The 26,025-nt window shown below is 59.9% G+C and overlaps 2 protein-coding genes across 5 annotated transcripts; one reads left to right on the forward strand and one right to left on the reverse strand.

Annotated features, from left to right (window-relative positions):
- The first annotated feature begins 4,641 nt into the window (after positions 1 to 4,641).
- On the forward strand, positions 4,642 to 20,344 carry DBNL (drebrin like). Of its 2 annotated transcripts, XM_052805543.1 has the most exons (14): positions 4,642 to 4,768; positions 5,788 to 5,843; positions 8,371 to 8,483; positions 9,044 to 9,118; positions 9,598 to 9,744; positions 10,953 to 11,030; positions 11,636 to 11,787; positions 12,938 to 12,992; positions 13,595 to 13,669; positions 13,788 to 13,890; positions 15,303 to 15,452; positions 16,972 to 17,078; positions 18,498 to 18,603; positions 19,154 to 20,344. In XM_052805543.1, exons 1-14 carry the CDS (start codon positions 4,686 to 4,688, stop codon positions 19,291 to 19,293), a joined length of 1,440 nt encoding a protein of 479 aa, XP_052661503.1. In that variant the 5' UTR covers positions 4,642 to 4,685; the 3' UTR covers positions 19,294 to 20,344. The 2 variants fall into 2 exon arrangements, with proteins under 2 accessions (XP_052661503.1, XP_052661504.1); XM_052805544.1 differs by lacking the exon at positions 15,303 to 15,452.
- A 1,018-nt stretch (positions 20,345 to 21,362) lies between these two features.
- On the reverse strand, positions 21,363 to 25,549 carry CAPG (capping actin protein, gelsolin like). 3 transcript variants are annotated; one of them, XM_052805558.1, is made up of 10 exons: positions 25,401 to 25,549; positions 24,778 to 24,841; positions 24,540 to 24,712; positions 24,306 to 24,460; positions 23,751 to 23,843; positions 22,910 to 23,059; positions 22,721 to 22,813; positions 22,323 to 22,455; positions 22,154 to 22,242; positions 21,363 to 22,067 (listed from the first exon to the last, which is right to left on the reverse strand). In XM_052805558.1, the coding sequence occupies exons 2-10, from the start codon at positions 24,798 to 24,800 to the stop codon at positions 22,002 to 22,004; spliced, it is 975 nt and encodes a 324-aa protein (XP_052661518.1). In that variant the 5' UTR covers positions 24,801 to 24,841; positions 25,401 to 25,549; the 3' UTR covers positions 21,363 to 22,001. The 3 variants fall into 3 exon arrangements, with proteins under 3 accessions (XP_052661518.1, XP_052661516.1, XP_052661517.1); XM_052805556.1 differs by having other exon boundaries at positions 23,751 to 23,918; positions 25,401 to 25,547; XM_052805557.1 differs by having other exon boundaries at positions 23,751 to 23,918; positions 25,419 to 25,545.
- Between the last annotated feature and the right edge of the window lie 476 nt (positions 25,550 to 26,025).

A 26,025-nucleotide genomic window follows, 5' to 3' on the forward strand; every position in this document is an offset into this window, starting at 1 on the left:
AGCCGGTGGCGTGTGCCCGCCACCTCCGGGGGAGTCCCCGGTGCGTCCTGGGGTCCCCCGTCCCACACGGGGCACCCCCCCCCCAGCCCATCTGGGGTCCCTCCAGCCTGTCCGGGGCCCCCCCGGCCTCTCCGGGACCCCTATCCCTTCCAGGGTCCCCCCATCCCATCCAGGGTCCCCCCGTTCAGGTCCCGTCCCCCCCCATCCAAGGTCCCCCTGTCCCATCCTGGTTCCCCCATCTCCCATCCAGCGCCTCCCTATCCCATCCAGGACCCCCATCCCCTCCAGGTACCCCCCCCCCCATCCTATCCTGGGTTGCCCCCATCCCACCCTGGTTCCCCCATCCTGTCCAGTGCCTCCCCGTTCCATCCAGGTCCCCCCATCCCATCCGGGTGCCCCCCAACCCATCTGGGCCCCCCGTCCCACTCAGGGACCCCCAATCAGTCAGGTCCAGGGTGCCCCCTCCCATCTGGGTGTCTCACATCCCACCCAGGACACTCCATCCCACGTGGGTACCCCCTTCTTCCTTAGGTTGTCCCTACCTTCCCCCATCCTACAAGGGTGCCCCTGTCCTGTTGGGCTGCCCCTATCCCATTTGGGTGCCTCCATGTAACAGGATAACCCCCCACCCCCACCCGGGGTGACCCTGTCCCTCCAGGGTGGCCCCATCCCACTGAGGTGACCCCATCCTACCCGTGTGTCCCACTGTACCTGAGTGTCCCCAATCTGCCCAGGTACCCCCCATCCCACCAGGGTGTCCCTGTCACCCACATCAGAGGGATTCTCAGAGAGGGGTCCCCATCCCACCCCACACCGAGAGCAGGATGCCAGGGTCCCACCATGGCAGCTCCAAGCCAGCCTGGAAGACAGACCCATTGGAAAACCCTTTACCCTGCCTTTTTCTCACAGGGTGAGCTCGTTCCCCCCATGACGGGAACACACAGCTGGGACGGGTGCTCACCCTGCAGCCCATCACCCAAGAGGGTGCTGGGATGGCACCAAACAGGGCTTCATCCAGCATCTCCAAGCAATTGCCTTCATCCCATCCCATCACCTACAGCCTGACTGTGAACCCCAACCTCCAGCCACACTTGCCACCTCCCCGTTTCACCGGACACCGGGGGGAACAGTCCCCAAATCCTGGGTCCCCAGGGCCACAAAATTCTCCCCACCCCTCCCCGCTGGGCCAGCAGCCCCTTGCTCTGCTCCACAAAGGTTCTTCAGTTGCTTTGCCTGAAATACTTCATGAAAAGGCTTTTGTAACATCTAAATAACTGGTGACCCCGGTCCCCCCCTGCCCAAGTTTCTCAAGGAACAGCGAGAGGCAGCTGCAGGGTATCAGGCTGGCTGGCCCTTCCCAGCTCCCAGTCCTCCAGATGTTTTATTACCCTGCTTTTAATTAACATTTCCATCCATGTGCTGAATGGGGAGTTCACATCTGCCCCTTCCCAGGCAGCTCTTTGCTCTGTGTTTAAGGGTAGATGCAGGAGGACAGCCCTTCCGTGCGGGGTCTGGATGTGTCCGGGGGGCTGCATGAACCCTGGGCTGCTAAAAAATATAAATAACAACTTAAAGTGTTATTTTTCCCAACATTCTCCCAGTTGGCAAATAAAAAATGTGCAGCACAAGTCCACGAAGGAGCGAGGAGGTGGCTGGTTCCTGACACGGGGCATGTGGAGGGTGACCGTCCAACACCGCCCAGCGCTCCCCATGTGACCCCCAACTTTGCAAGACCCCAAGTAAAAACACGGGAGCGCTGCGGTTTTGGGGTCTTTCCCAACATTTTTTGCATGTCCTAGAAACCCAGGAGAGCCTCTACAATGGGTTTGAAGGTCGCCATCAGAAGGCAACTGGTGCTCTGGAGGCAAAACCTCATTGCAACTCATTTCCCAAGAGGTTCCCAAGACCCCCCCCCTGCCCCATTAAGCGATAATTAAGAGCATCCTGGCTGGGCAAGTGGGATGGGACATCCGTGAGATGTAGGGGACAACGGGTGGGATGGGAGGTCCATGAGATGGAGGAGGTGATGGCAGGGTAGAGCCCTTCAAAACCATCTCACGCGATGTTTTGTCGCTGTGCAGCCCAAACCAAAAAACAATTATGGGCGCCTACATGTGCCTCTAGGTCAGATCCCATCACCTGGCCTTTGCCCCGGCACGTCCTGGTGTTAAAAGCTGCTGGGATCCTGGTAGCGGTGTCCCGAAGGTGCCACGAGGTGGGGGATGGCGAGGGGAGCAGAGGTTGGGAGACCTGCGGAAGATACGTTGGAAAAATGAGTCTCTGGAGTGGGGACAGCGGGGAGGAGCTGGGGGGAATGCTGCTGCAGATGGAGTGGTTGGAAATGAGTCTGGCCAGCAAGGTGCTGCAGCTGGGGGGGTGTAAGGTGGGACCATTGGACACCCCGGGACCTTCAGCCACCCTGGAACTCTCAGCCACCGCGGGGCCCTCAACCACCCTGCGATCCTCAACCACCCCAGGAGCCTCAGCTGGTCCAGGACCCTTGGCCACCCCAGGACCTTCAGCCACCCTGGGATCCTTGGACAAGCCACGACCCTTGGCTGCCCCAGGAACACTCTGGGACCCTTGGCAGCCCTCCCAGGACCCCCCCCAGGACCTACAGCCACCTCAGGTCCCTTGGCTGCCCCGGGACCCTCAGCCACGCTGAGACCCTTGGCCACCCCAGGACCCTCGATTACCCCATTCACCATCTCCACCCCCATCCCACCCCCCCATGCTCCCCCCCAGACTCCCTTTTCCCCTGGGGGCTGGGGAGACAGGGCCCGGGGGGGACACATCCCCACCACCACCACCACCACCTTTCCCAGCCAAAGCCTGAAGCGCCAAGGAGACAAATCCCAGCACATCACTGTCACCATCACCGGGGACAAACGGGGGTCCTGGGGGGGGCTCATTAAACCCAACCTCACCCTCCTGGGGAGGCCAGGGAGGTGGGACCTCCTGGTTATTTTGCCAGTGGATGAGAGTGGTGGCTCATGGGTGGGTTTTTTTCCCCCCGTTGTCTCCCCGAGGCAGGTGGGATGGGGACAAAACACTGCGAGATTTTTTGGGAAGACCCTCCTGCCTCCGTGTCCCCCCCGGCTTGTCCCTCTTTAGGGCGACCCTGAATGCAGAGGAAAGCTTGGAGGAAGAGCTCAGAGCAAAGCCCATTATGGGGCAGGAAAGAATTTGGGGGCTGGGGGGTGCTGCAGCCAGGAGGGCCACCCCAAAAATCCCTCGCGCACCCCACTCCCCAGCTGGGGGGCAGCGCCCCAGCCAGAGATTGGCAGCTGGCTCGGGGCTGGGGGGGGCTTGTCTTGAGGGCACGGTCGGGTTGGGGGGGACAGACGATCTGCAAATGGCCCATTAACACATGCTGGGGGCATGCCTGGTTGGGAGTACCTGCCGCCCACCCCCCCCCCCCCCCCCCCCCCCCGAGGACAGGATGAGGCCACCTCCTGTGTCGTCCCCCCCCCACCCGCCAGTCTGAGCCCCCCTGGGATTTCTTGTGCCCAAGGGGCGGCTGGGAGACGAGCTTTCCCCATACCCACCCCCGAATGTAAATGGGGGGTCTCAGTGCCCTGCTTCGAGCAGGGAAACTGAGGCACGGAGGGGGCGAGGGGCGCACGGTGGCCCTCCCGGCCCCGGCAGCAGCACTCCCTGCCCCACATGGGGGGTCCCCCCACCTCTGTGCCCCCATCCCCTCCAGCTCCTGCCAGCTGTTGGTGTTGGGGCCACCCCACGGCCCCCTGGGATGAGGCCACCACGCCTAGGGGACAGTCATCCCCATGGTGGGGGGGGGACGAGACGGTCATCCTCAAGGCAGGGGGGTTAACTCAACAAGTTCCTGCCTGAACCCCCCTTCCCTTCCCACAGCACCTAATTTTGGGGGTGACTGTTCGGGGGGGGGGTGGCAGAGGAGAGGGACCCCCCCCCCATGCCCAGCATGGGAAAAATCTGCAAAATTATCCCCCTTTCTGAACCCCAAACTGGTGCTTTACCTGGAAAAAAAAGCAGAATTTTGATGATTTGGGGTAACATCGAGGCGCGTTTGCACTCCAAAAAGCTCCGGGCTCAAAGCCGCTGCAACGCTCGGGGACCCCCCCAGGTGGGGAAGGCGCTCGCCAGGTGGGGAAATGGGGGAAATCCAGGGAAATGCGGATTTTCTTGGCCTGGGGGCGAGGGGGGGGCAGGACTGCGTTTGGGGGGGCTGCGTTGGACCCCCTGGAATTGGAGGGGGGGGCACGGGGGCCACGTGGGGGTGCTGTTTGGGTGTCTCGGGGTGCGGGATGTGGGGCCAGGCCGGGTTGGGGGCACCCCCAGGTCTGCCCTGGGGTGGGGGGGTCCCCGGGCGCGGGGGCCGGAGTGAGCCGGGCCTGGGCGGGGGTGGGGAGGGCGGGGCACTCGTGGGGCGTGGCCGTTCTGGGGCGTGGCGTTCTGGGTCCAAGGGGCGGGGAGTTCCCGGGACGGGGCGGGACGCTCCATGGGCGTGGCTTGGCGACTCGTGGGCGTGACCTGCTGCTCAAGGGGCGTGGCTTGGCGCCTCGGGGCGTGGCGTGCTCCCCGGAGGGGGCGTGGGCGGGGCGGGGCGGGGGCGGGGCGGTCCCGGTAGTGCCGGTGGGGCGGGCCGGTGGGTGGGGCCGGGCGGCGGTGGCGGCGCGGGGGGGGGGCCGGGAGCGGGCGCTGCCATGGCGCTGAACCTCAGCAAGAACGGGCGGGCTCTGCAGGAGGCCTACGGGCGGGTGGTGGCGGCTGGGAGCCCCACCGACTGGTGAGGGGCGGGGGACGGTCCGCAAGGGAAGATTGGGGGGTGCCGGGGGGGGGGATGGGGGCGTGTTTGGGGGGGGATCGGGGGGTGGGGGGTGCCGGGGAGGGGGGGTTGTGGGGTGTATAGGGGGGATGAGGGGTATACAGGGGCGATCGGGATGTCTGGGGGGGTCTGGGGTGTATGGGGGGATCAGGGTGTCTGGTGGGGGTCTGGGGTGGGGGTCGGGGGTGTATAGGGGAGATCGGGGTGTCTGGTGGGGGTCTGGGGTGGGGGGTCTGGGGTGTATAGGGGGGATCGGGGTGTCTGGCGGGGGTCTGCAGTGGGGGTCTGAGGTGTATAGGGGGGATCAGGGTGTCTGGGGTGTATAGGGGGGATCTGAGGGGGTGGGGTAGAAGCGAAACCGGGATGTGTGGGGGTGTCTGGGGTGGGGGTTGTAGAAGAGGTCAGGGCTGTGGGGGTGTCTGGAGGGAGTTGGGGGGGCCTGGGGGTGTATGGGGGAAGATTTAGGGCTGGGCCGGTGCCTGGGTGCGGATGTGGGGTGGAAAGGATCAATCCGAGGGTGTGGGGGTGTCTGGGGGTGGGATGTGGGGTGTATAGGGGGGATCAGAGGTGTGGGGGTGTCTGGAGTGGAGGTGCAGGGTGTGTAGGGGAAGCAGGGGGGGTGGGGGTGGGATGTATAGAGATCAGGGAGTGGGGGGTGCCTGTGGGGTGAGTGTGGGGTGTATAGGGGGGATCAGGGGTGTGGGGTGTCTGGGGGGGTTGTGGAGTATATAGGGGGGATCAGGAAGTATCTGGGATATGGGGCAGGAGGTGTGTGGGGTGGGGAGCCCCATAGAGCTGTGTGCATTGGGGGTATTGGGGGTATGTGGACACCCTGGTTGGTAACCATGAGCATGGGGGAGTTTTTGGGGTGCGCTCCAGAAGAGTTGGTGCAGGAGAGGAGATGCTGTCGGGGTGTGAAGTTTGGGGGTGAACGTTTCTCACCGGGTCGGCTAAAACCTCCGCTCCTGACTTGTTTTTAGGGCTCTGTTCACCTATGAAGGCAACAGCAATGACCTGCGAGTGGCTGGCTCCGGAGGTGAGCGTGTTAGGGACCGTCCCCCCCCCCCTCGCCTGGCCCCGCCGGCCGAGTCTGGGGTTGTTCGCAGGGCTCAGCTCACGAGGTCTGGCTGGCTTTTGTCGCTCTGTCCTTCTGGTGGCATCCAGCCTCCGCCTGGAATGGATCCAGCGGTGGGAAACTGTGCTCGCTCCCTCTCCCCTCCCTAAAGGGTGATTTAATGTTTTTAATCCCCAAGCCTATTCTCGCCCCTTGACGCTGGTGAGGGGTGGCCTTGGCGGTGGGATGAGGGCGAGAGTGCACGTCTGGGAGCACCGGGGTGTTTGGTGCGGTTTCTGAGTGAGGAAAATAGAGAATAGTCTCGGTGGCAGGTGGGAGAGGCGTATGCGTGGCTCTGCCTTCTCCTTCCCTTTCGTTTTCCTCTTTTCCGAAGGATCCAAAGTTTGGGTCCTTGTACCTCTTTGCAGTCCTGAAGTATTTTAGATCCTAGCTGGCCGCAGCGCAGGATGAAGGAAGGACCACGAAGCACTGCAAAGCCAGCTTTCTCAGGCTGCGGAAAGCCAGCTTTCTCAGGCTGGGGATTCCAGCTTGCTGCTGCTAAAGTGCCTCTTCTTTCTTTGGTTCCCCGCTTCCTGGGACTTTTTTTATTTTTTATCCGGCTGCCGATTCCCACACAAATGCTTCTCAACGCAAAGCTAAAGCTGCTCAAAAGCAGCTCATCCAGGCAGGTTTCTCCGCTCTCTAGATTTGCATCCTCCAGCGCTCGGCTGTATTGCCTCGCCGGCTGTCTTTCTCATTTGCAAGTGTTTCTCACAACCCACGAAGCTCACAGCTACTGTGGTCAGGTGAGACGTTTCTGGGTAGCTTTGCAGAGTCCGGCGAAGCCCCTGTGGTGGGTGGTTTGGTGCCGGGGCCTTTTGTTCAGCAAAAGGCTTTTACCGAGCTGCAGACAAGGGCTGCAGGGAGCCTCAGGGAGGCTGCAGAGGATGCGACTGCCTGAGCACCAGATCTGCGCTAGAGAGCGGCTGCGGGGGACTGTCGGTGGGGCCGAGGTGCAGATTTGCCGCTCTCAAAGAGTTAGGTGTGTATGGAAGAGAGATCTGAATTTAGGGCTCGTGCAGGCGTTAGCTGCTTGGTGAGTTTTGTGTGTAAATTAAAAGTCCTGTGTGGTTTTTATACGGGAGCCTGCTTAGTTAGGCACGGTGTAACTCTGCTGCTCCTTGTTAGCAGAGCCCTGACCTCTCCGCAGAGCTCCACTCCTCCCAGCACTTCCCTTTGTGTCGTTCCATACCCGCCGCCACAGCGTTAAACATTGACCCGGCAAACACCCAGTCCTGCGGCCCTCGTGAGCCGACAGGCTTCAGACTTCCAGCCTTAAACTTTTCTGCCAGACTTGGAAACCACTGTGCCAAATTTAGAGCCAAAGCATAAATATTTGATAGTGGAGAAGAAAACGATCTCAGGTCCTGCTGCAGTGCAGAACAAAACAGACTCAGCTGTGCAGTTGCTGCCGGTGTTTGATGGTAGGCAGTAGCTCGTTTTCTGCTTTTCAGGGGTCAGACAAACCAAAGTAGGAGGAATCGTGGTCTGTGGGAATATTTTTGAAATGAGAGCACATGTTTTTTGCGTTTTTCCTCCTTTTCTGGTAGTTTTTTGGCAGACACTTCTAGCAGGAGCGGTGCCGCGGTTCCTGGGGCACCATAGCACTTTCCATCGCTCGCCCATCTTGCACAACCTCTCTGCTGAGCCTTGCACAATATTTTTTCCTCTGTGCAGAGGTGGGCTCTCCTCCTTGGTCCCCAAGCTCATAGCTGAGAGCAGCCCCTGCAAAGACCTGCCTGGAGGGGCCCCGTGGGTTTAAGAGCAGCGAGGAAAGCGTGAGAGCAGGAGTTTCCTCCTATGGTCGGCAAGTGTGACCTTACCCTGCACCAGACTCTCGGTTTCTTGTCTACTTCCCATTTGATGAAGCAGGGCTCCTCATGGCCGCCACCAGACTTAGAAGGTGGGATGGGAACGAGGCGTAGCTTGTTCCTCCGCCACTTTTTCGGGACCTTTCCAATCTTCATTGAGCTGTTTTCCGGCAGTGGAGTAGCTCGCTGGAGACCTCGCAGCACGGTTTCGTGTAGGAACCTGTGGGCAGAGTTTGCAGCTGCCTGCTCTGCTTAAAACCTCTGATTAGTCCGGGGCACATGAGCATCTCCTTTCCCTTCTCTATCGTTACTTGACTTGTGCTACAGACCCGGGATCTTTCTGTACCTGGATTTGCGCTTGTCACAGCAAAAATCTGAGGAAGATCTCTGGTGGCAAAGGCTGCTGGGGACGGGGGCATGGGCAAGAGCGGGCTGAGGCTCAGCTCCCGCACAAACAAGCAGGTGACGGAAGGACTAGGGTAAACAGGAGGGATCTGAAATACTCTTGGTGTAGGACAACTCCAAATCTAACAGCAATAATCTCCAGGAGGCTGCAACCTCGGTGGGCTCGGCCGTTCCCACCACGTATGTGTGATCTGCTTGTCTTTAACACCCTCTCCTTTCTCTCCCTGGGGCAGATGGTGGCCTGGAGGAGATGGTGGAGGAGCTCAACAGCGGGAAGGTGATGTATGCCTTCTGTAGGGTGAAGGATCCCAACTCCGGCCTGCCCAAATACGTCCTTGTCAACTGGGTGAGTGGGGACAGACCTCCGCCTTTCCCAGGAGGGACCTGGTGGAGATAAATCACGGTTTCTCCCTTCAATTCTCTCTTGAATCGTAGTTGCCGCACGCTCGGCAGCCAGCGTGTTGAATCCCCTCCACCAAGCTGCAATACCGAGGACGTACCGTGCCCACCACTGTGGGTGCGTAGTCCAAACCCCGTGGACACAGGCCAACGGAGGATTCACGTCCCCGTTACATCTCTTTGGCCATGTAGCTCACTCGGCTGGCAGCGAGGCTGCTGGTAAATGGCTCTGAACTCATCTAGGATGGGTCAAATGAAGTGCTTGAGGGTCAGCGGGAGCCTGGAGCCCTCATGGCGTGGCCATTGTCCCTGGGCAGGAGGCTCGCCACGTCCCTCTGGGCAGCGCTTGCTGCAGAGCGGGGTCTCTTCCCATGCAGTAAGCCCTGGTGAAGCCCTCACCGTGGCCAGCGTGGATGATTTGCGGACTTAAACCAAGGTACTACTGCTGTAAAAACAGCCTGGGATGGGACTCTCTGGTAAGCAGGTGCCAATGGTTTCTCTTTGCAGACCGGTGAAGGCGTGAATGACGTGAGAAAAGGAGCCTGCGCCAACCACGTCAGCACTGTAGCAAACTTCCTAAAGGTCTGGTCCTCTTTTCATTGCGTCCTCCCCAGATTGGTGGGCTCCAGGCTAGGTCATGGCTGTAGGGACCCTGCACCCTGCGTGGCTCACGCTGCTTTTTGGGCTGGCACAGAGGCATCTGTTTGCAGGCAGAACTGTGGCCAGGCGAGGCTGGGGAGTGCTGCCCTGGCACTCGATATTCCCTGTGCTGTAGGATAAGCCCAGGCGTGCGTTACAGAGGCTGATTCACAACACAAACCTCTTGCTGGCAAAAATAGCTCTGGGGACTGCAGAGGAGGCAAAACGAGCTTCTTCTCCCCCCAACAAACATTTGCTTTCCCAGCATCGTGTTATCTTGGAGCGGCCGGTGACCCCTCTTTCTCACCTGGGCCCTTTTCCTTCCCTTGGGAGCTCCGGGAGGATGGACAGGACCTATCAGAGCAGCATGGTGGGTTCTAGAGTCGCACTCTCACTCCTGCGCCGGCTTTCTCCCTGCTCAGGGGGCTCATGTCACCATCAACGCTCGCGCCGAGGAGGACGTGGAGCCTGAACTCATCATGGAGAAGGTTGCCAAGGCCTCTGGGGCCAACTACAACTTCCACAAGGAGAGCAGCAAGTTCCAGGACTCGGGCCCTCAAGCTCCCGTGGTGAGTTGGCTCCGTGGGGGCTTTCTGGTCCCTCTGACCTCGCAGTTGGGCAGTCTGGGACCGACATCACCCTCCCCGTGCTTTGACGTGGCTGTGGAAGCGCCGATGATTGTGCCCAGGGCTGGTTCCTCTCTCTGGCTCGTTGCAGAGTGAATCAGGGCAAGAGCACAGGGGTGGTGGTAGAGCTGAGATGTCCCTGCAGCAAACCTGCAAGCCTAAGCTCTCCTCTCCATAGGCCCAGCCACTTTTTTAAGCAGGACTTCTCCCCCAGTTCTGTTCAAGTTTTTAGAGACACAAAAGCTCCAGCTTTTCAAATTTGCAGAGTATATGCGAGGCCTGGGGCTTCTCCGAGACCACGGTGCAGCCAAGGGACAGGGAGCAAGACGATTCGGTGCAGCAGCGTTTTGACCTGCTTGCAAACGAAAACTGAGGCTTCCCCTGGTGCTGTGAAGTTTGACACTTCACAGAGATCTCAGCAGCTTCCTTTCTGTCTACATGGAAATGTTCTGTAGGACGGTGTTTTTTTCACGCACACACCCCAAGCAGGCAAGGTTTCTCAGCTGTACAAAGGAGAAGCTCAGCTACACATGCTCTCCAACTGTGAATCGCGTGACCCTGCTCGGAGATGTGGGTAAAGAGCAAACCTGAGCTGTGCAAGACCCTCGCTCTCCCCATGACCCTGCTTTGGTGTGGCAGTGCCAGGTTTCCCATGTGTCCTGGTCACTTCTTTGCTGGCTGCTCTAGCCTGGGCCCTGCAGCACTTTAGCAACCTGGTTTTTGCTTGAGGCAAGAGGAAAACTAGGCTGGAAGTCCCCGTTTTTGGGAACATGCACGTCGTAGGGCTTCAGCCAGCCCTTCTTTAAAGTCTGGGGCAAAGCATCAGGTTATAGTAACTTCTAAAATGTCACAGACTGTGCTGAATGTGGGACTGTGCTGGTTTTGCTGTTATATTCTATCACAAAGTGTCTTTTTTTTTTATTCTTCATGCTAAATATCTCCTGTTGACCCTTTCAACCCAGCCTGCTGGCCCGTGGCTGTGTTGGACTGGGTGCCCTCCGCCAGAGGAAGGCAAAGAGGGTCCGGCTGGACCTGTAGCAGCAGGAGAAAGCTGCCAGAAAGCTGCGGGGACAAATTTCTGCAGAGGAATGCAAGAATTGTGATTGCTCAGTGACTACGGCTCACATGTGCTGCCTTCTCTCTCCCCTCAGGGCTCTGTCTACCAGAAGACAAATGCAATGTCCGAAATCAAGAGAGTCAATAAAGATAATTTCTGGGCCAAAGCTGAGGTGAGTGCTGCCGCTTCTCTTCAGCAGCCAGGCATGAGTAGGACGAGGCATTTGGATGTAGCCGGAGATTTCTCTCCATCTGCATCTTCCCTCTCTAACCTGGATTCTCCTGCCCAGAGCCAGGGACCCAGACCTCAAGCAGCGCGGAGCTAGGCTGTCTGCAGAGGTCCTGCTGCCTCGGGGTACAAGGGGAGGAGGAAATTGGTCTTGAAGAGCAAGATGCTTTTTATCTCATCTTAATTTGGCTCTGGGCTGCTGGGGTGGTTGCAGGGGGAGAGAGCTGGGCTGCAGCCCGGCTCCCGGTGGATGGCAAACTCCATTTGGGTGAGGGGGCTGGTTTTTAACCTTTCTGAAGGCAGCTCTCTAAGACCGAACAGCAGGGCAAGTCTGCTCTGTATTTGCTGCCCATTCAGGTTGCTTTACACCAGGGTTTTACAGTGGTTTAGCAATAGTGCATGAACCGTCAGGGTGCAGAAGTGTGCCCTGGGAGCTGCCAGCACATCCACCGTGCTGGCTGGTGGCATGGCATGGTGTGCAAAGAGCTTGGGGGGGTTTCTCAGACCTCGCAGCATTAAACCCACGACTTGTTGCACATCTCTCATCAGAAGGATGAAGAAAATCGCCGGCTGGAGGAGAAGAGGAGAGCGGAGGAGGAGAGGCAGCGGCTAGAGAGAGAGCGTCGGGAACGGGAGCTGCAGGAAGCGGCGGGGCGAGAGCAAAGATACAAAGCGAGATCCAACGAAATCGAAGCCCAGAAGTGAGTCCCTGCCACTGGCGAGTGTTTGTAACGGTGCCCGGACCCCATCCCGCTCTCCGGGATCTCTCAGTGTATCCTTGTCACCACCTCGTCTGAGCTGCTGTCCCTGCTCCAGCCCCTGTGCTGCCAGCGGAGGGTTGTTCCTCAGGGAGCAGCAGATCGTGTCTTTGCGTTCCCTGCCACTGCAGTCGCTGCAATTCCAGGAAACCTCCTTTAAGGCAGCAGATGCGGAGGCGCTCTGCCTCGGCTTGTGCTGGGGCAGGCTCAGCCTGGCGCAGCACACTGCCCTCGGGCACCGCGATCCGCAGGTCCGATCCTCCTGATAGCCCCTGTGCAACCCGAGTGTCCGTCTGCTCCTGCCGACGTGCAAATGAGTTGCCTTCGCCTTCGCTCACCTTCCTGGAGCGGTGGTGGAGGTTTGGCCTGGCTGATCTGGCTGGCCTGTGGGTTCCTCCGGCTGGGTGTCCCCCAGCAAGCCCCTGGGGTGGAGAGAGCATCGTCACCCTGGCCCAATGGCCGACAAGCTTGGGCTGCTTGTCCAGCATCATCCGTGGGTCTCCCTGCCTGCAGATCCTGCCCCCGGGACCAGGTACCCCCCAACTTGCAGGGTGCTGCTGAAACCTGTGGCCGCTGTTTGTGGGGTGCCGGAGGTCCGGGCCGGCTGGTGCAGGGCTCTGCGCCCTGCAGAGAGGAGGTGGCGTGTGCGGGGACCGGCATTGTGCTCTCTCTGCTGATTTCCTTCCTCTCCAAGCCTGGTGTGACCCCAGGGAGCCTTATTAGGTGGTGGAGCTCACTTCTGTGAACAGCAGTGGGCACTGCCTTCCTGTTTTGAGCTCGGATGGGGAAGTCTGCCCGGCCCCTCCGTGCCGGATGCTCTTGTCCATGCCGCTGAAGGAAGAGATTTCCCCAGTTTGGTCCCACTGTTTGAAGCAGCTCCTGCTGCTCTGCCCCCCTCTCCTTGGTGTTGCCCCCTGCACGGCTCCAGGGGTGGCCCATGGCTCCTCATCTGGCCCCAGAGGTGAGGGGCAATGTCCTTCCTCTGGTCCTCCCCGTGTAGCTGCAGCAGGGTGAGGTGCCAGAGCAGCCCTGTGTAGAGCAAACCGCTCGTCCTGCCTGCATGTTAACCCCAATTTGTTGTTTGTCACCGCAGGAGACTCCAGCAGCAGCAGGAGGCAGAGAACAGGGACAAGGAGCAGCAGCAATGGGTGAGCTTCAGCGCTTTCCCCCATGGTGAGGTTTCTTCACGCATCCACCACAACAGAGAGGACAGGGTGCCATGGTGCAGACCACGCTGCGGGCAGAGGCAGGAGGGTGATGGAGGAGCACCCCGGGTGTCCCCAGGCACTGTTGTGGCTGGTGGGGGATGTGGAAAGACCCACGGATACGCTCTGGCAGAAGAGGTGCCCCGGGCTGGTCCTCCAGGTCTCTTGCTCCATCCTCGGTTTCGTCGGATGGGCTTCGATTTCGTTGGATCTCACTTCATATCTCTGCTCCCGCTGGCCGCATGCTCCCGACAGCTGGTCCAGCTGCAGCCGCTGGGGAAAGCAGAGTTTAAAAACTCTTTCTGGGGAAGAGCCTGGGGACACTGGAGGAAATCGAGCCCTTATCCTCAGCCCAGCAAACCTCCTGCATCTCCCTCCCAGATCCAGGGGATTTCCTCCCCGTTCACCCTCCATCACCATGTCTGTTCCTTGTTCCCATTTCTCCAGTCCTTGGGGCTGGATGGGGAAGGAGGGAGCTGGATGGGGAAGGAGGGGGCTGGCTTGGCACCCACCGAGGCTGTAGCAGACCCTCTCTTGTGCTGCAGAAGGAGCAAGCCGAGGAGTACGAGGCCAGGCAGCGGAAGGGCTTCAAAAGAAGCGAATCAGTGGAGAAAGCGCAGGTACGCTGCCAGGAGCCCGAGCCCTTTGCTGGGGGGGCTGCGTCGGCTCAGCTCCCCACCTCGTGCTGCTCCCCACCTCAGGGCTGCTGTGCCTTGACTGCGCTCTTCATCTTCGCAGGAGGCTGCGTCGCTGATAGCGCAGAGAGCGGTGAACCCCCGGGACATCTTCAGGCAGAGGGAGAAGTCAGTGCCAACGGACACGGTGACGGCTTCCCAGCCAGGTACGGCACGAGATGCAACACTCGCAGTGGGTCAGGCAGCGTGGGTCGGTTCCCGGTGCCCGCACCGGGTAAATCTGTGCGCAGAGAGTGCTCCCAATGGGGGGAAGCACGTGTTTGGGACGGGTGTGTTACTTGTGAGGCCGTGGTTCCTGCTGAGCACGGGTAGCTCTCATCACACCCGGTGTTCTCAGCCATAGGCAGAGCAATGTCTCACACCCAGCTTGTGTGGTTTTCCACGGTAAGGCTCTTGCTGCGGGCTGCGCCAGGTTTTAACAGCCGAGACTGAAGTTTTCCATACTTTGACTCCACTTGTGAAGCTTAAATTTCATTTTTTAAATGAAAATCAAATATATTAAAGCCAGAAAGGGAGCACTGTCACAATCTATCCTGACTGTCATAAACTCCACCCAATTTTTTGCACTGGTTGAACCAAGCGGGAGTGTGTCCCTTTAGAAGAGACTGATCTGATCTATCAGATAGAAACCAGGAAGCTGTGAAAACCAAAGCTGAAACTAGCTGAGGAAGTCGCTGAGAACACGTGATAACCCTGGATAGATGTCTCCTCCTCAGTCAGCTCAACCTCCTTGAAAGTAGCTTGAATTAATTTGGAATAAGCACTTTTGTGTTGTGATACGAGCACAAATACGCTTTCTTGGGTAAGCAAGTCATCGGTGGGACAGGATGAAATGCCATGGTGGGAAAATGTCTTTCTTGCTGTTTAAATGTCACTATGGGGGAAAGGCTGATTTCTGAGGGTGAGAAATCCCTTGGGATTTCCCTCGTTAGTATTTGATGTTTTTCAGTGGAGGAAAGGAAGACAAATGCCCTGGCACTGGTAAAACCCACAGGCTAAGGGTAGGCTGGCAAGTCTTGGTGCTTATTCACTGCTGTGCTCCAGTAGGGCTTGCCTCGTAACTCTCCTGCTTTGCTTTTGTTTGCGTTCAGAGGCGTAGATGGGGGAGATAACAGCGAATAGTTACCTTCTGCCAAAGGAGAGTGCTCTGGCTTAGAAGGCTGGCAGCAACCAGTTTGAATCATACCCCTCCCAGTTGCTGGTCCTAATGTCTGTGAAATTCAGGGTGCTCCAAAAATGACCATGGAGACCCCAGAGAGCAGGACCTCGCTGGCGGTGTCCTCCAGCTGCTCTTCCTCCTCAATATTATGTCTTATTTTTTCGCTTGACTGCAATGACTGCTGTAACCAGTAGACAAACTTGTTTTCCCCAACCAGGATTAGAGCTGGAAAATCCTGCTTAGGAGGATAACCGAGCAGTGGGCTCCTAAGGCAAAAAGCATCTGACAACACCCTTCGGTGACTAACTCCTGTGATTCCTGGGGAGTCACGGGGCTGTCGCCATGCGGCTGGAAGCCTCGTGTGCCCAGCTCCTGCAACATGTTTAACTCCTTTTCCAGGCAAGCTTCGCAGCCCTTTCCTGCAGAAGGAGGTGAACTCTGTGCTGAGTCCTGCCTCTCCCGTCTCTCCCGCCCAGGATGCTCCCCCAGCCTCCTTTGCCCCCTCCTCTGCTTGGGGGACCCCTCCAGCCTCTCCAGTACCTGCAGCAGGTGCGTGGCTTTGCTTCCTCGCCTAACCAAAGCTTTACAGCTCGCCTCTCCAAATAGGATCCCCAAAATTGGGCAAGTTGAGGCCAGGCTCCGAGTTTCTCTTTTGGTTTCCCATGCCTCGGCAGAGCGCAAGTGGATCTTTAGGCCAGAAACCCGCAGGCTTTGTCACCAGCCGGAGGGGACGGGAAGGGCTGAGTGCGATGCTGAGGCTGGGGAAAGAGGAGAGTTATTGCTGCCTGGTGGAAAGGTCCTTTCGTTTCCTCCTCAGACTTAGCAGGAGGTTCAGTGGCCGAGGGGATGAGGACATCTCCTGGCTGAAAGGCTGAAATTCAGCTACGTGCACCCCCAGAGCCCCACTCCAGACCTCCCGCTGCAGGGGCTTTGAGGTTTGCCCTCAGATCTTTCCAAAATGCCTTTGAGACCCAGCAAGGGAGGCTTTCTACCCCCACGCACTGATTTCCCTCTGGGCAGCAGAGTGCGGTGACAGCAGCCAGCTCTAGCAGGTAGACAGGGCTGTCTCGCCATCCTAGTAAAGACCAAAGGATCTGTGCGTGTCGTCGATGCAGGGATCCAAGGGCTGGCAGTGCCCATCTGCCCGGGCATCCCTGCCCTCGCCGCCGGGGCTGGGGTGGCAAGGCAGGGAGAGGGAGCGGGGCTACAAAGAGCTTTCTCTTCATGTAGTGAGATGCTCTGTCCCCTTTCAGGTGGTTTGGGTGGGAAGAGCAAGTCTGGAGGAGGGCTGGCTGTGTCCGGAAGGTCTCTGTGGGTGGCATGGAGGTGTTGCCTTGTCCTTGAAGGGCTGTGTGGTTTCATGTCTGTGCTGGCTTGTCCCCAGCTCACCGAGCTGCTCCCTGCCCCATTCCCGAGGCTGCCCTGGAGCTTTGCTTCAGGAAGGTGGAAGCTGGGAAACAACCTCCAAGCTGCCTTTTTCCAGATAAGCCAAGATATACCTGGTCAAAACCCAAAGCCCTTGAGTGACTGGGTTCAGCAAAATGCTTCAGCCAGAAATAGATTTTCTTTGGTGGAGCAAAACCAGCGGTTGTTTCAGAGCAGCTTGTTATGCTTTTGCTCCCATCCACCCCAGCGACTGGGGGCCAGGGACAAGCTGGGGGCTAGGGACGAGCTGGGGTCCAGGACGGCCGAGCTCCGGCGGTCCCCAGGCTGCAGTCACCACTAGATGCTGCTCTCGGCCAAGGTCTCTGCGCCAGCCCTTCCCCATCACCACGAGGAGCAGCTTGGAAATGGTTCATCTTGAGCGAGGCTATTCCTTTCCCTGTCGGAGATCCTGGGTCTCTCCCTTGTCCTTTTTATCAGTCCCTAAACCCCTGCTCGCCCCCAGAGCTGGGTTCGTGCTTGCTGGACCCCATCCCCTCTGCAGGACAGGAGACCCGGGGGACATCCCGCTCATACCAGAGGTTTGGTGGCACTTAAGCCTGGAGCAGGATTTGGATGAACGAGGGGACAGGGAGAGGTTTTGGTGACGGATATCGTGGTGAGATACCGTGTGTTTCTTCCGCAGGGCGAGATTCTGGGTACAATTCAAGCGTCCCGGCTTCCCATGCAGAAGAGGCAAATCTGTACGAGGAGCCACCAGACCCCTCGGCCATCTATGAAGAACCCCCTCAGGTTGGTGCATGAGGGAGGATAGAGGACCCCAAGGGGGAAAAGGGCACCCGAGAGCTGGCCAGGATCCTCACGCGAGAGAACGTGGCTTTGTCTCATCTTTTAGGATGAGTCTGGAACCCTTTTATGAGCATCTCTTCTCTTTGGGTACAAACACTTTGGTGCTCGGAGCCCAGCTGCCTGGGCTAAAATAAGTCTGAAACTGAGATACCCTGAAGTTCACATGCGCTGGGGCCGCAGCTGCACGGCGAGGGGATGCTGCCACGTCCCTTCCCAGCGCTGACAGCGAGAGATGCTGGTGCTGAGCCCCCGTCACCCGTCCCGTGCCCTGGGGCCACTCCAGCTGGGGTCATTGCGCACCCGTCCCTGGAGCCCCGGGAGGGGGCAAGGGGAGAGGCTCTTGTCAGCCTCTTTGCCAAAGGACTTTCTCCTCCTTCTTCTTCTTTTCACGTCCAAAACCAGCAGAGCCGACAAAGCCCAGCTATTCTTGGCGTGCTGTATCAGATTCTCCAGCATCTAATCACGGGGTTGTGTCATGCTGCAGTGTTTCCCTTGGAGATGTGGTGGCCGTTTGGTTTCCTCTCCTCTATTCATCCATCTTCCCCCCCGGCTCACAAAACCATAAGCATTTCAAAGATACTTAATTTTCTCTTTCTTGAATTTGTCTGGAAGTGTCCAGCTGATTCAAAAGGGGTGGGGAGATGGGCTGAACAATCACCTCAGTCTTTCTCTACGGAAGAAAAGTAAAAAGCAGCCAGCTCAGGTCTCAAAATGAGAGAGAAATGCTTGGAAAACGGGAGCTGGAGCTTGTCCAGCTTCCACGGTCTTAAACGCGTGGGTGATGAACCGCTGTCTGCAGCAGAGATCCTAAGGGATCGCCTTCCAGAAGGGTTGTCTGCTGCTGGTATCCAGTATTTCTGGTTGTGGTGCCGGCTGCTGGGCCGGAGGCACTGCAGGATTGGTGCCGGTTTGTGAGTCGAACCGGAGAGCTGGCTGCCTTCGCTCTTCGGTGGAAGGCTGGTTTGCGCACTCGTCTCCTTTATCTCCTAGCAGAGACGCGTGGAGCTCCCAGAGCCAGTGTTTTTATTCTGGGGGGGGGGGGGGGGGGCATCTGGGACCTGCTGCACGCGGTTCTCCGAGGCTCAGGGGGGCTGATCTAAATCTCTGGGTGTTGCATGGTGTTGTACTCCTCCCTCCCACTGTTTTCTCCTGCAATTCCCAGTGTGCAACACCTCCTGATCCACCTGGGAAACCAAGCGCGGCTGCAAGAAGCAGAGTGCGGCGACGTGGACCCCATATGCCGTGCGTTGGGGTGGCAAGACCCCAGACTGCAGACCCTTGCTGTGGCTAATGAAGCACGAGCTGCCTGGCACAGCATTGTTCATGCTGGTAACTCCTTTTCTGCCTTTCTCCTTCCTGAAGGAACAAGTTGACGATGCCAAATACGACTACCCAGTTGAGTACCAGCAGCCACCGGACCTGACGGGGAAGGGGCTGTGTGCCCGGGCGCTCTACGACTATCAGGCTGGTAAGACCTGCAGAGTTCTGGCTTTCCCTCTGAACTGGGGGGAGTTTGCTGGGCCCAGTCTGTTTCTGGATAGCTGGACCGGAGATATCACCCATCATGCTGGGCAATCCCATGGCAGGGTGCTAGGTAAAGTGTCTTCCACCCAACTTGGAGCTGGAAGAGCAAGTGAAGGAAGCCATTGGCTTCTCTTTTTCCCCCTAACATCTGTTTCTCGCTCACCTCCCTGTCTCCCCTCCCCTGCCTCCTGCCTCAGAGCCTGTTTTACCTGGATATTCACATCTTACAATTTACTGAACCCCCGGCCTTTCACAGCAGCAGTGGGGCTGAGCTGCCTTTGCTTTCTCCAGCCATAAAAATGCTGGTTTGCTGTGAAAAGTGGTTGTCGAGGGGTTTGGGCTGCAGCAGGACACAGCCCCAGGGAAGCTGACTGTGTCACAGACTCCTTTCTTTAAGCAAGGGCGCGTCTGGCGGGGGGGCTGCCAGGCACGGTGTGTCCCTGGCGGGGATCGGCTTGGTTTTTAAGCCCCTCCCTCGCTCTGTCTTATTCCAGCTGATGACACTGAGATCTCGTTTGATCCGGAGAACATCATCACCAACATCGAGATGATCGATGAAGGCTGGTGGCGCGGCTACGGTCCCGACGGCCACTTCGGCATGTTCCCTGCCAATTATGTGGAACTGATAGAGTAAGGGGGCTGGCAGGGGCTGTGGGGACCAGAGCCGCTCCGTCCCCCCTGGGAGCACTTGGCTCCTGCCTGATTCTTCCAAACGATGTGTGGCTTTTATTTCTTCTTTTTCTTTTCTCCAAGTGAAGTGCCATTGCCCTGCTCCCTCGGCAGCAGGGCTGACCCAGGCGCTGCTCTCCTCCGCTCTCTCTCGTCCCCTGTAGCTGGTCCTTGGTCGGGAGGAAGGGGCCGATCCCATCCTGAGCCCCTGCAGTGCTGATCTCCCCCCTCCTCCCTCTGGTTTGGAGTGTGAATTCTCTTTCAGGGCTGAAGGAGGGGATGACAAATCCCTTACGGGGCATTTTCAGGGAACAAGTTGCCTCTCCCCCCGCGCTTCCTCCAACCCCGTGGCCTCAGAACTGGCGTGGCCATGATGGAGGAACCACTTTCCCCATTTCGGCTTGCTGACGAAGCTCACTGGATTGATTTTAGCATTTTACAGGGTCTAACATGACCTGGAGAGCCAAAATCTGGCTCTGCAGTGTTGCCACCGCCCCCCCCGAGCATCCCAGAGCTCGCCAGTGGGGCTGCCACATGTGTCCCTGTGTGTTCCTCCCTGCTGTCCCCACTGGACGGGTTTTCTCTTCCCTTCCCTCTCCCCAAACCGTGCTTTGGGGATTTAAATCATGTGTGAGCAAGCTCCCCCTGCAGAGGAGATCCAGCGAGGCCAAAGTGGGTGTTTGAGGGGTTTTTTTTAGCAAAACCTGTGAGCGTGGGATCCCTCCCCTCCTCCATCACCCCAAATTCACTGTGAACAAGGAAGAGCCCAGCCCAGCTGCCACCTTCTCCCTTTGTTAAGTTTCTTCCCTGGGTGTTGCTTTAGAAGTAGCAGGAGAGGATGGGGGTTGGAGATGCCGGGGGTCCTGGCTCGCCCACCCCTCCCGCGGGCACTGGGGGACGCAGCGGCTCCTCCGAGCCCATTCCCCCGGGGTCCCGTGGGCTCCTTCCCCACAGCTCACTCCTCCCGTGCCGTCCCCGTCTCTCCCAGCAACAATAAAAGGGCTTTTCTTTGGTGATGGATGCAGCAGGATCTGGCCATGCGCTCCCGGGCAGGAATTGGGGTGAAATGCCTGTGTTTTGGTGCGGGGACAGGCAGAGCTCACGTATTCCTAACGTCAGCCGTGAGCGCTAACGCGAAATCTTTTAATAAGGCGAAGTTAAGCCGCGTGTGAGAATCACCATGTGTGAGAATCACCACATGTTTTCACAACAGGTCATCGTGACCAGGCTTATGCTCCAGAGAAGGGAGCAGAGGCAGGGCTAATGGGATAAATAATTGGCCCCAGCACTAATTGTTTGAGTCTAACGAGGGAGGTTCGGTCAGAAAAGCAGCTGGAGGCAGTGGCCGGCAGAGGTGGGCAGGGAGTGATGGGGGTCCTGGGGTCTGGATGGCCCTGGGTGTGTAGGGGGGGGCTTTAGGGGTGTTTCAGGGGGACACTGGGGGTTTGGGGACACTGAGGACATCGGGGATGCAGGGACTGTGGAGATGGGGGAGGGGGGCACTTGGAGGACATGTGGACATGGAGGCTGCAGGGACAATGGCATGAGGGGACCTTGGGGATGCAGAGACACTGGCGATTTGGAGACATGAGGGGCCTGGGGACATGGGCCATCTGCGGACGTGGGGACACCAGTGATGTGGGGACACTGGGGACCCAGGACTGGCAGCCAGGTGGGTGCCACAGGCCATCTCCCACCTTTCCCAACCACGCTGGGGTCGGGTGCTCTTGCAAGGACCGGGGCTCCCTGGTCACTTTAGCACCCATGGGTGCTGCCAGCCCCTGGGGACATGGTACAGCAGCGGGCATCACCCCATGGGGCAGAGGTCTGGTGCACTCGTGACACAGGTGGCCCCGCAGGATGCCGCGTGGGGTGGCACAATGCCGGGGTGCTGGGGGCATCTTCCTGCTGCCACCACGGCCCCCGTGCTGCTGTAGCCCTGCCCTGTCTGCGTCCCCTCCTGTCCCCAGCCCTGTCCGTGTCACCCCGTCCCCAGGGCTGGCACCGCACCCAGAGCAGCGAGACGCAGGACTTGGCACCGTCCCTTTATTCACCAGGGCCTGAGCGCGGGATGGGGGAGACGCGTCGGCACAGGGGCGGCCTGGGCGCATGGGCAAGAAGATGATGTGGGCAGGGGGACAGCGTGGGCACAATGATGGGGCACAGAGGTGGCACAGCGTGGGCACGGAGGTGGCGTGGGCATTGGCAGCAAGGCGGTGAGGGCGTGCAGATGGCAGAGGTACGGTAGCAGCGAGGGTGAGGAGACAGTGTTGGCACAGAGTTATTGTGGGCATGGCACGGGCTTGGGATGGCATGGGCATGGGGAAGGGAATGACATGGGCATGGGGTGGGCAAAGGCAGGGGGATGGGGATGACACGGGCTTGGGGATGGCATGGAGATGGGGATGACGTGGGCATGGGGTGGGCAAAGGAATGAGGATGGCACAGGGGTGGCACAGGAATGGAGATGGCACGGGCTTGGGGATGGCACAAGGATGTGAATGGCGTTGGCATGGGGATGGCACAGGGATGAGAATGACAGGGATAGGATGGGCAAAGGCACGGGGATGGGGATGGCTGAGCAGGGTGCAGGCATCGGCGGGGAGCTGGCACAGCCGGCACAAGCCTGGTGATGCCCTGGGCTGGGCGCTGGCCCCACGGGCACCCGCTCCCTCACTTCCAGCTGGTGAAGAACTGCTTGAAGAGGGGCGTCTCGCGGCCCTGGGGCAGGATTTCCACCTGCCAGGACAGGGACAGAGAAGGGACGGGGACGGGGTGACATCGCCCATGCCGGCCCCCGCGCGCCCCTCGCCGCCTGCACCCACCTGTGTCCGGGGCGAGTGGCCCATACGGGCGATGACCTCCTCGGCCACTTTCAGGGCCGCCTGGCGCTCCCGTTCATTGGCCTTGCGCCCTGTGGACGGGGACGTCAGAGCCACGCTGGGGTGGGCCCCTGTCCCCATGCCCCCCCTGCCCGTCCCTGTCCCCGGGCACCTTTCCAGACGTAGACCTTTCCGCCGGCGCCATTGTCCAGCACGAAGCAGTCATCGGAGCAGAGCAGGCTCTGGCTGAAGGGGCTGCTGGCGGCCACCTGGCTCAGGTCCATGCGCCCCGTCGCATCCGACACCTGCCCGCCGCTGGGACGTCACTGCGGGGCCACCCCGGGGTCCCTCGGCCGTGCCCAGCCCTGTGTCCTCCCGCACAACCACTGCAGCATTGCCCATGCGCGCCCTGCCCCAGGGCTGCTGCAGTGTCCCCTGGCCATGCCCAGACCCATATGGCCCCTGGGGCTACCACAGTGTCCCCTGGCCATGCCCAGCCCCATGACCACCATGCTGACCCTCGGCTATGTCCAGCCCTGGTGCCACCGTGGTGTCCCGCAATGGCCTTGCCTTATAGAGGACAGCTGCCCCCGCATTTCTCTGATCGGCCACGATGTCCTCCTCGGGGCTGCCCTCCTGCAAGGTGGGCTTGGGGCCCAGCACCTGCCGGGTGAAGAGACGGGGGGTATCACAGAGCCACCCCCAGGGACACTCGGGTCCCCCTCTCCTCCCAGGGGGGACGTCAGGGCCCCGACGCACCTGGAGCATCTCAGGTGGCTCCTCACCGTCCGCTACGATCTCCAGGCGAGCCTTGCCGCCCCGCTCGCCGTCCCGGATGGCCGCGGCCAGCTCCTGCGCCCTGCCGCGCTCCAGCACATTGCACCTGGCTCCGCACCAGACGAAGAGGGTCTGGGGACGAGGAGAGGGACAGTGGTGATGGAGCGATCCCATGGTGGCCCCCAACCCACCTAGCCCAGGTTGAGGGTGAAGCAGTCGCTCAGGTTGAAGCTGGCCCAGGGAGGTGCCCTGACAGCGAAATGGACAGCCCGACAGATGGACACCCAGACAGACAGACAGACAGACACCCAGATGGGTAAATGGCTGCCCAAATGGACAGATGGACACCCAGAAGGACAGATACCCCTATGGACAGGAGGATGCCCCAACTGATTGATAGACACCCCAAGAAACAGACATACAGAAGGACAGATAGACACACCTATGGATAGACAGATGACCAAGTGGGTGGCTGGACACCTGGAAGGACAGACAAACAACCCAGCAGACTGATACTCAGAAGGACAGACAGACATCCCAGCAGATAGATATCCAGAAAACCAGGCAGACACCCCTATGGATGGATGGCTGCTTTGACAGATGGACACCCCAACAGATGGACACCCAGAAGGACAAACAGCCAGCCCTACAGGTGGACAGATGCCCCAGTGAAGAGGGACACCCCAACAAGCTGATGGACACCCCAGGGGACAGATGGACACCCAGAAGGACACGTTGCCCTTTGTCCTGCACCAGGCGAGAAGGCCCTGGGGGACAGGGAGAGGGACAGCGGTGACAGGGCCACCCAAGGACCCCCACCCACCTCGCCCAGGTCGAGGATGAAGCAGTCGCCGGTGTTGAAGCTGGCCCAGCTCAGGTCCCGCTCGCTCGCCCGGATGTTCTTCTTGCCCTTCACCTGGTAGAGTTTGTGCACGGGGCCGGCGCTGGCGCCGGGCCGGGTAGGCTTGAACGCCGAGTCCACGCCGCCCTCCTGCAGGCACGGGGGTCCTGAGCGCCCAGTGGGGTGCCCAGCACCCAACGGGGATGACAAGCACCCAGCATGGTTACTGGGCACCCAGAGATGATGCTGAGCACCCATCGGGGATGCTGAGCACCCGGAGGGGATGCTGAGCACATGGTAGAGTTGTTGAGTACCCATCAGGGTTGCTCAGCACCCGGAGGGGATGCTGAGCACCCACTAGGGAGGCTGAGCAGCTACTGGGGATGCCCAGCACCCAGAGGGGGTCCCACATGCTCAGTGGGGAACAAGCAGGGTGGTGAGGGTGCTGAGAGCTCAGTGGTGATGCTGAGCACCCATCTGGGATGCTGAGCACCGGGACCCCCCCAAGCATCCGTCAGAGACGCCCAGCACCCGTACCTGGTAGGTGACGCCACGGGGGAAGTACTCCATGAAGATGTCGGACTCGTTGCCCTGCACCTCACGGTGCGTCACGGGGCGCTCGCCCAGCAGCGTGTTCAGCTGGGTGGAGAGGAGGGCGCAGGCACCCTGCTCGTCCCGCGAGGAATCCCGGCCTGCGGCGGCAGCCAGCGCTGAGCCCCCCGGTCCCACCGCCACCTCCCCGTACCCCCTTGCCCCCCACTCAGAGCTCACCCATCCAGAGGTGGAGGTGGGCTCGCTCATCTGGCCCGTTGTGCAGCACCAGGTAGGCATCCCCCGAGAAGAAGACACCCCACGTCGCCTCGGGGACCTCCACCGGCCGCAGCTTCTCCACCCGCCAGATGTGCAGCCCCGGGCGGGTGACGGAGGGGCCGAAGGGGGAACCGCTGCGGGGCGAGGGGCGGCGTGAGCTGGGGAGGGCTGGGGGAATTGGGGAGGGGGGGGGTGGTACCTTTTGGGGAGCGCGGTGTACATGGCGTCGGGGAGGTGGTGATGGGTGGGTTGGATGGATGGACCTGTGGATGGAGGGACACCATGAGATGGCCGGTGCGAGGCTGGAGAGCCAGGAGGTCAAGGACAACCCAATAGGGAGATGGACGCCCTAATGGGTACCCGGAAGGACAGACAGACACCCCAACAGACACCCAGAAGGACAGATGGACACCCCGATGGACAGATGGACATCCCAGTGGACACCCAGAAGGATGGACAGCCACCCGTAAGTACAGATGGATGCCCCTATGGATAGGTGGGCACCCCCATGGACAGACAGACACCCCAATAAATGGACACCCAGGAAGACAGACAGACCCCCAACAGACAGACACCCCAATGGCCAGATGTACTCTGACATACAGCTGGACACTTGGAAGGACAGACAGACACCCCTACAAACAGACAGGCACCCTGATGGATAGGGGGACACCTGGAAGGACAGACAGATGCCCTGGCAGACAGACAGACACCCCAGTGGGTGGGAAGCCCCCAGGACAGACAGATGGACACCCCACAGGACACCCGGATGAACAGATAGACACCCTGACAAACACCCCCCCCCGATGGACAGACAACCACACAGACAGACAGCCGGACACCCCGATGGACAGCCGGACAGCCCCTCGCTCAGACGGACGGCAGCGGGCCGTGGCAGGACAGACGGACACCCCAACAGCCGCAGAAACTCCCACCAGCCGTGGGACACCCGGAAGGCAGCGGCCGTGACTCAGGCAGCAGGAAAGGGTGGGGACGGGGGGGGGACGGGCCTCGCCCCACGTGGGCCCCCCCGGGGGTGCACGTAGCCTCCAATGGGGCCCCTCACACTAGGGATGGGGACACCGAGCCCTGGGACCCCCACCCTGCTGGGACCCCCCACCCCACTGGGCTCGCCCTCCCCTCTGGGACCCCCCACCCTGCTGGGACCATCCCACCCTCCTGGGACCCCACACACACTCTCCTGTCCCCCCCTCCCACTGCTGGTACCCCACACACACCTTGCTGGGACCACCACACCCTTATGGGACCTCTCCACTCTGTTGGGACCCCCACCTTCACAGGACATCCCGCCACTGCTGGGACCCCACCCCACTGGAACCCTCCCACCCTCCTGGGACCCCCACCACCCTGATGAGACCCTGCCCCATCCTGCTGGGATACCCACCCTCCTGGGACCCCCCCCAACCCACGGGGACCCAGTGCCACC

The sequence above is a fragment of the Harpia harpyja genome, chromosome 13 (genome assembly GCF_026419915.1).
Source record: "Harpia harpyja isolate bHarHar1 chromosome 13, bHarHar1 primary haplotype, whole genome shotgun sequence".
Classification (NCBI taxonomy): domain Eukaryota; kingdom Metazoa; phylum Chordata; class Aves; order Accipitriformes; family Accipitridae; genus Harpia; species Harpia harpyja.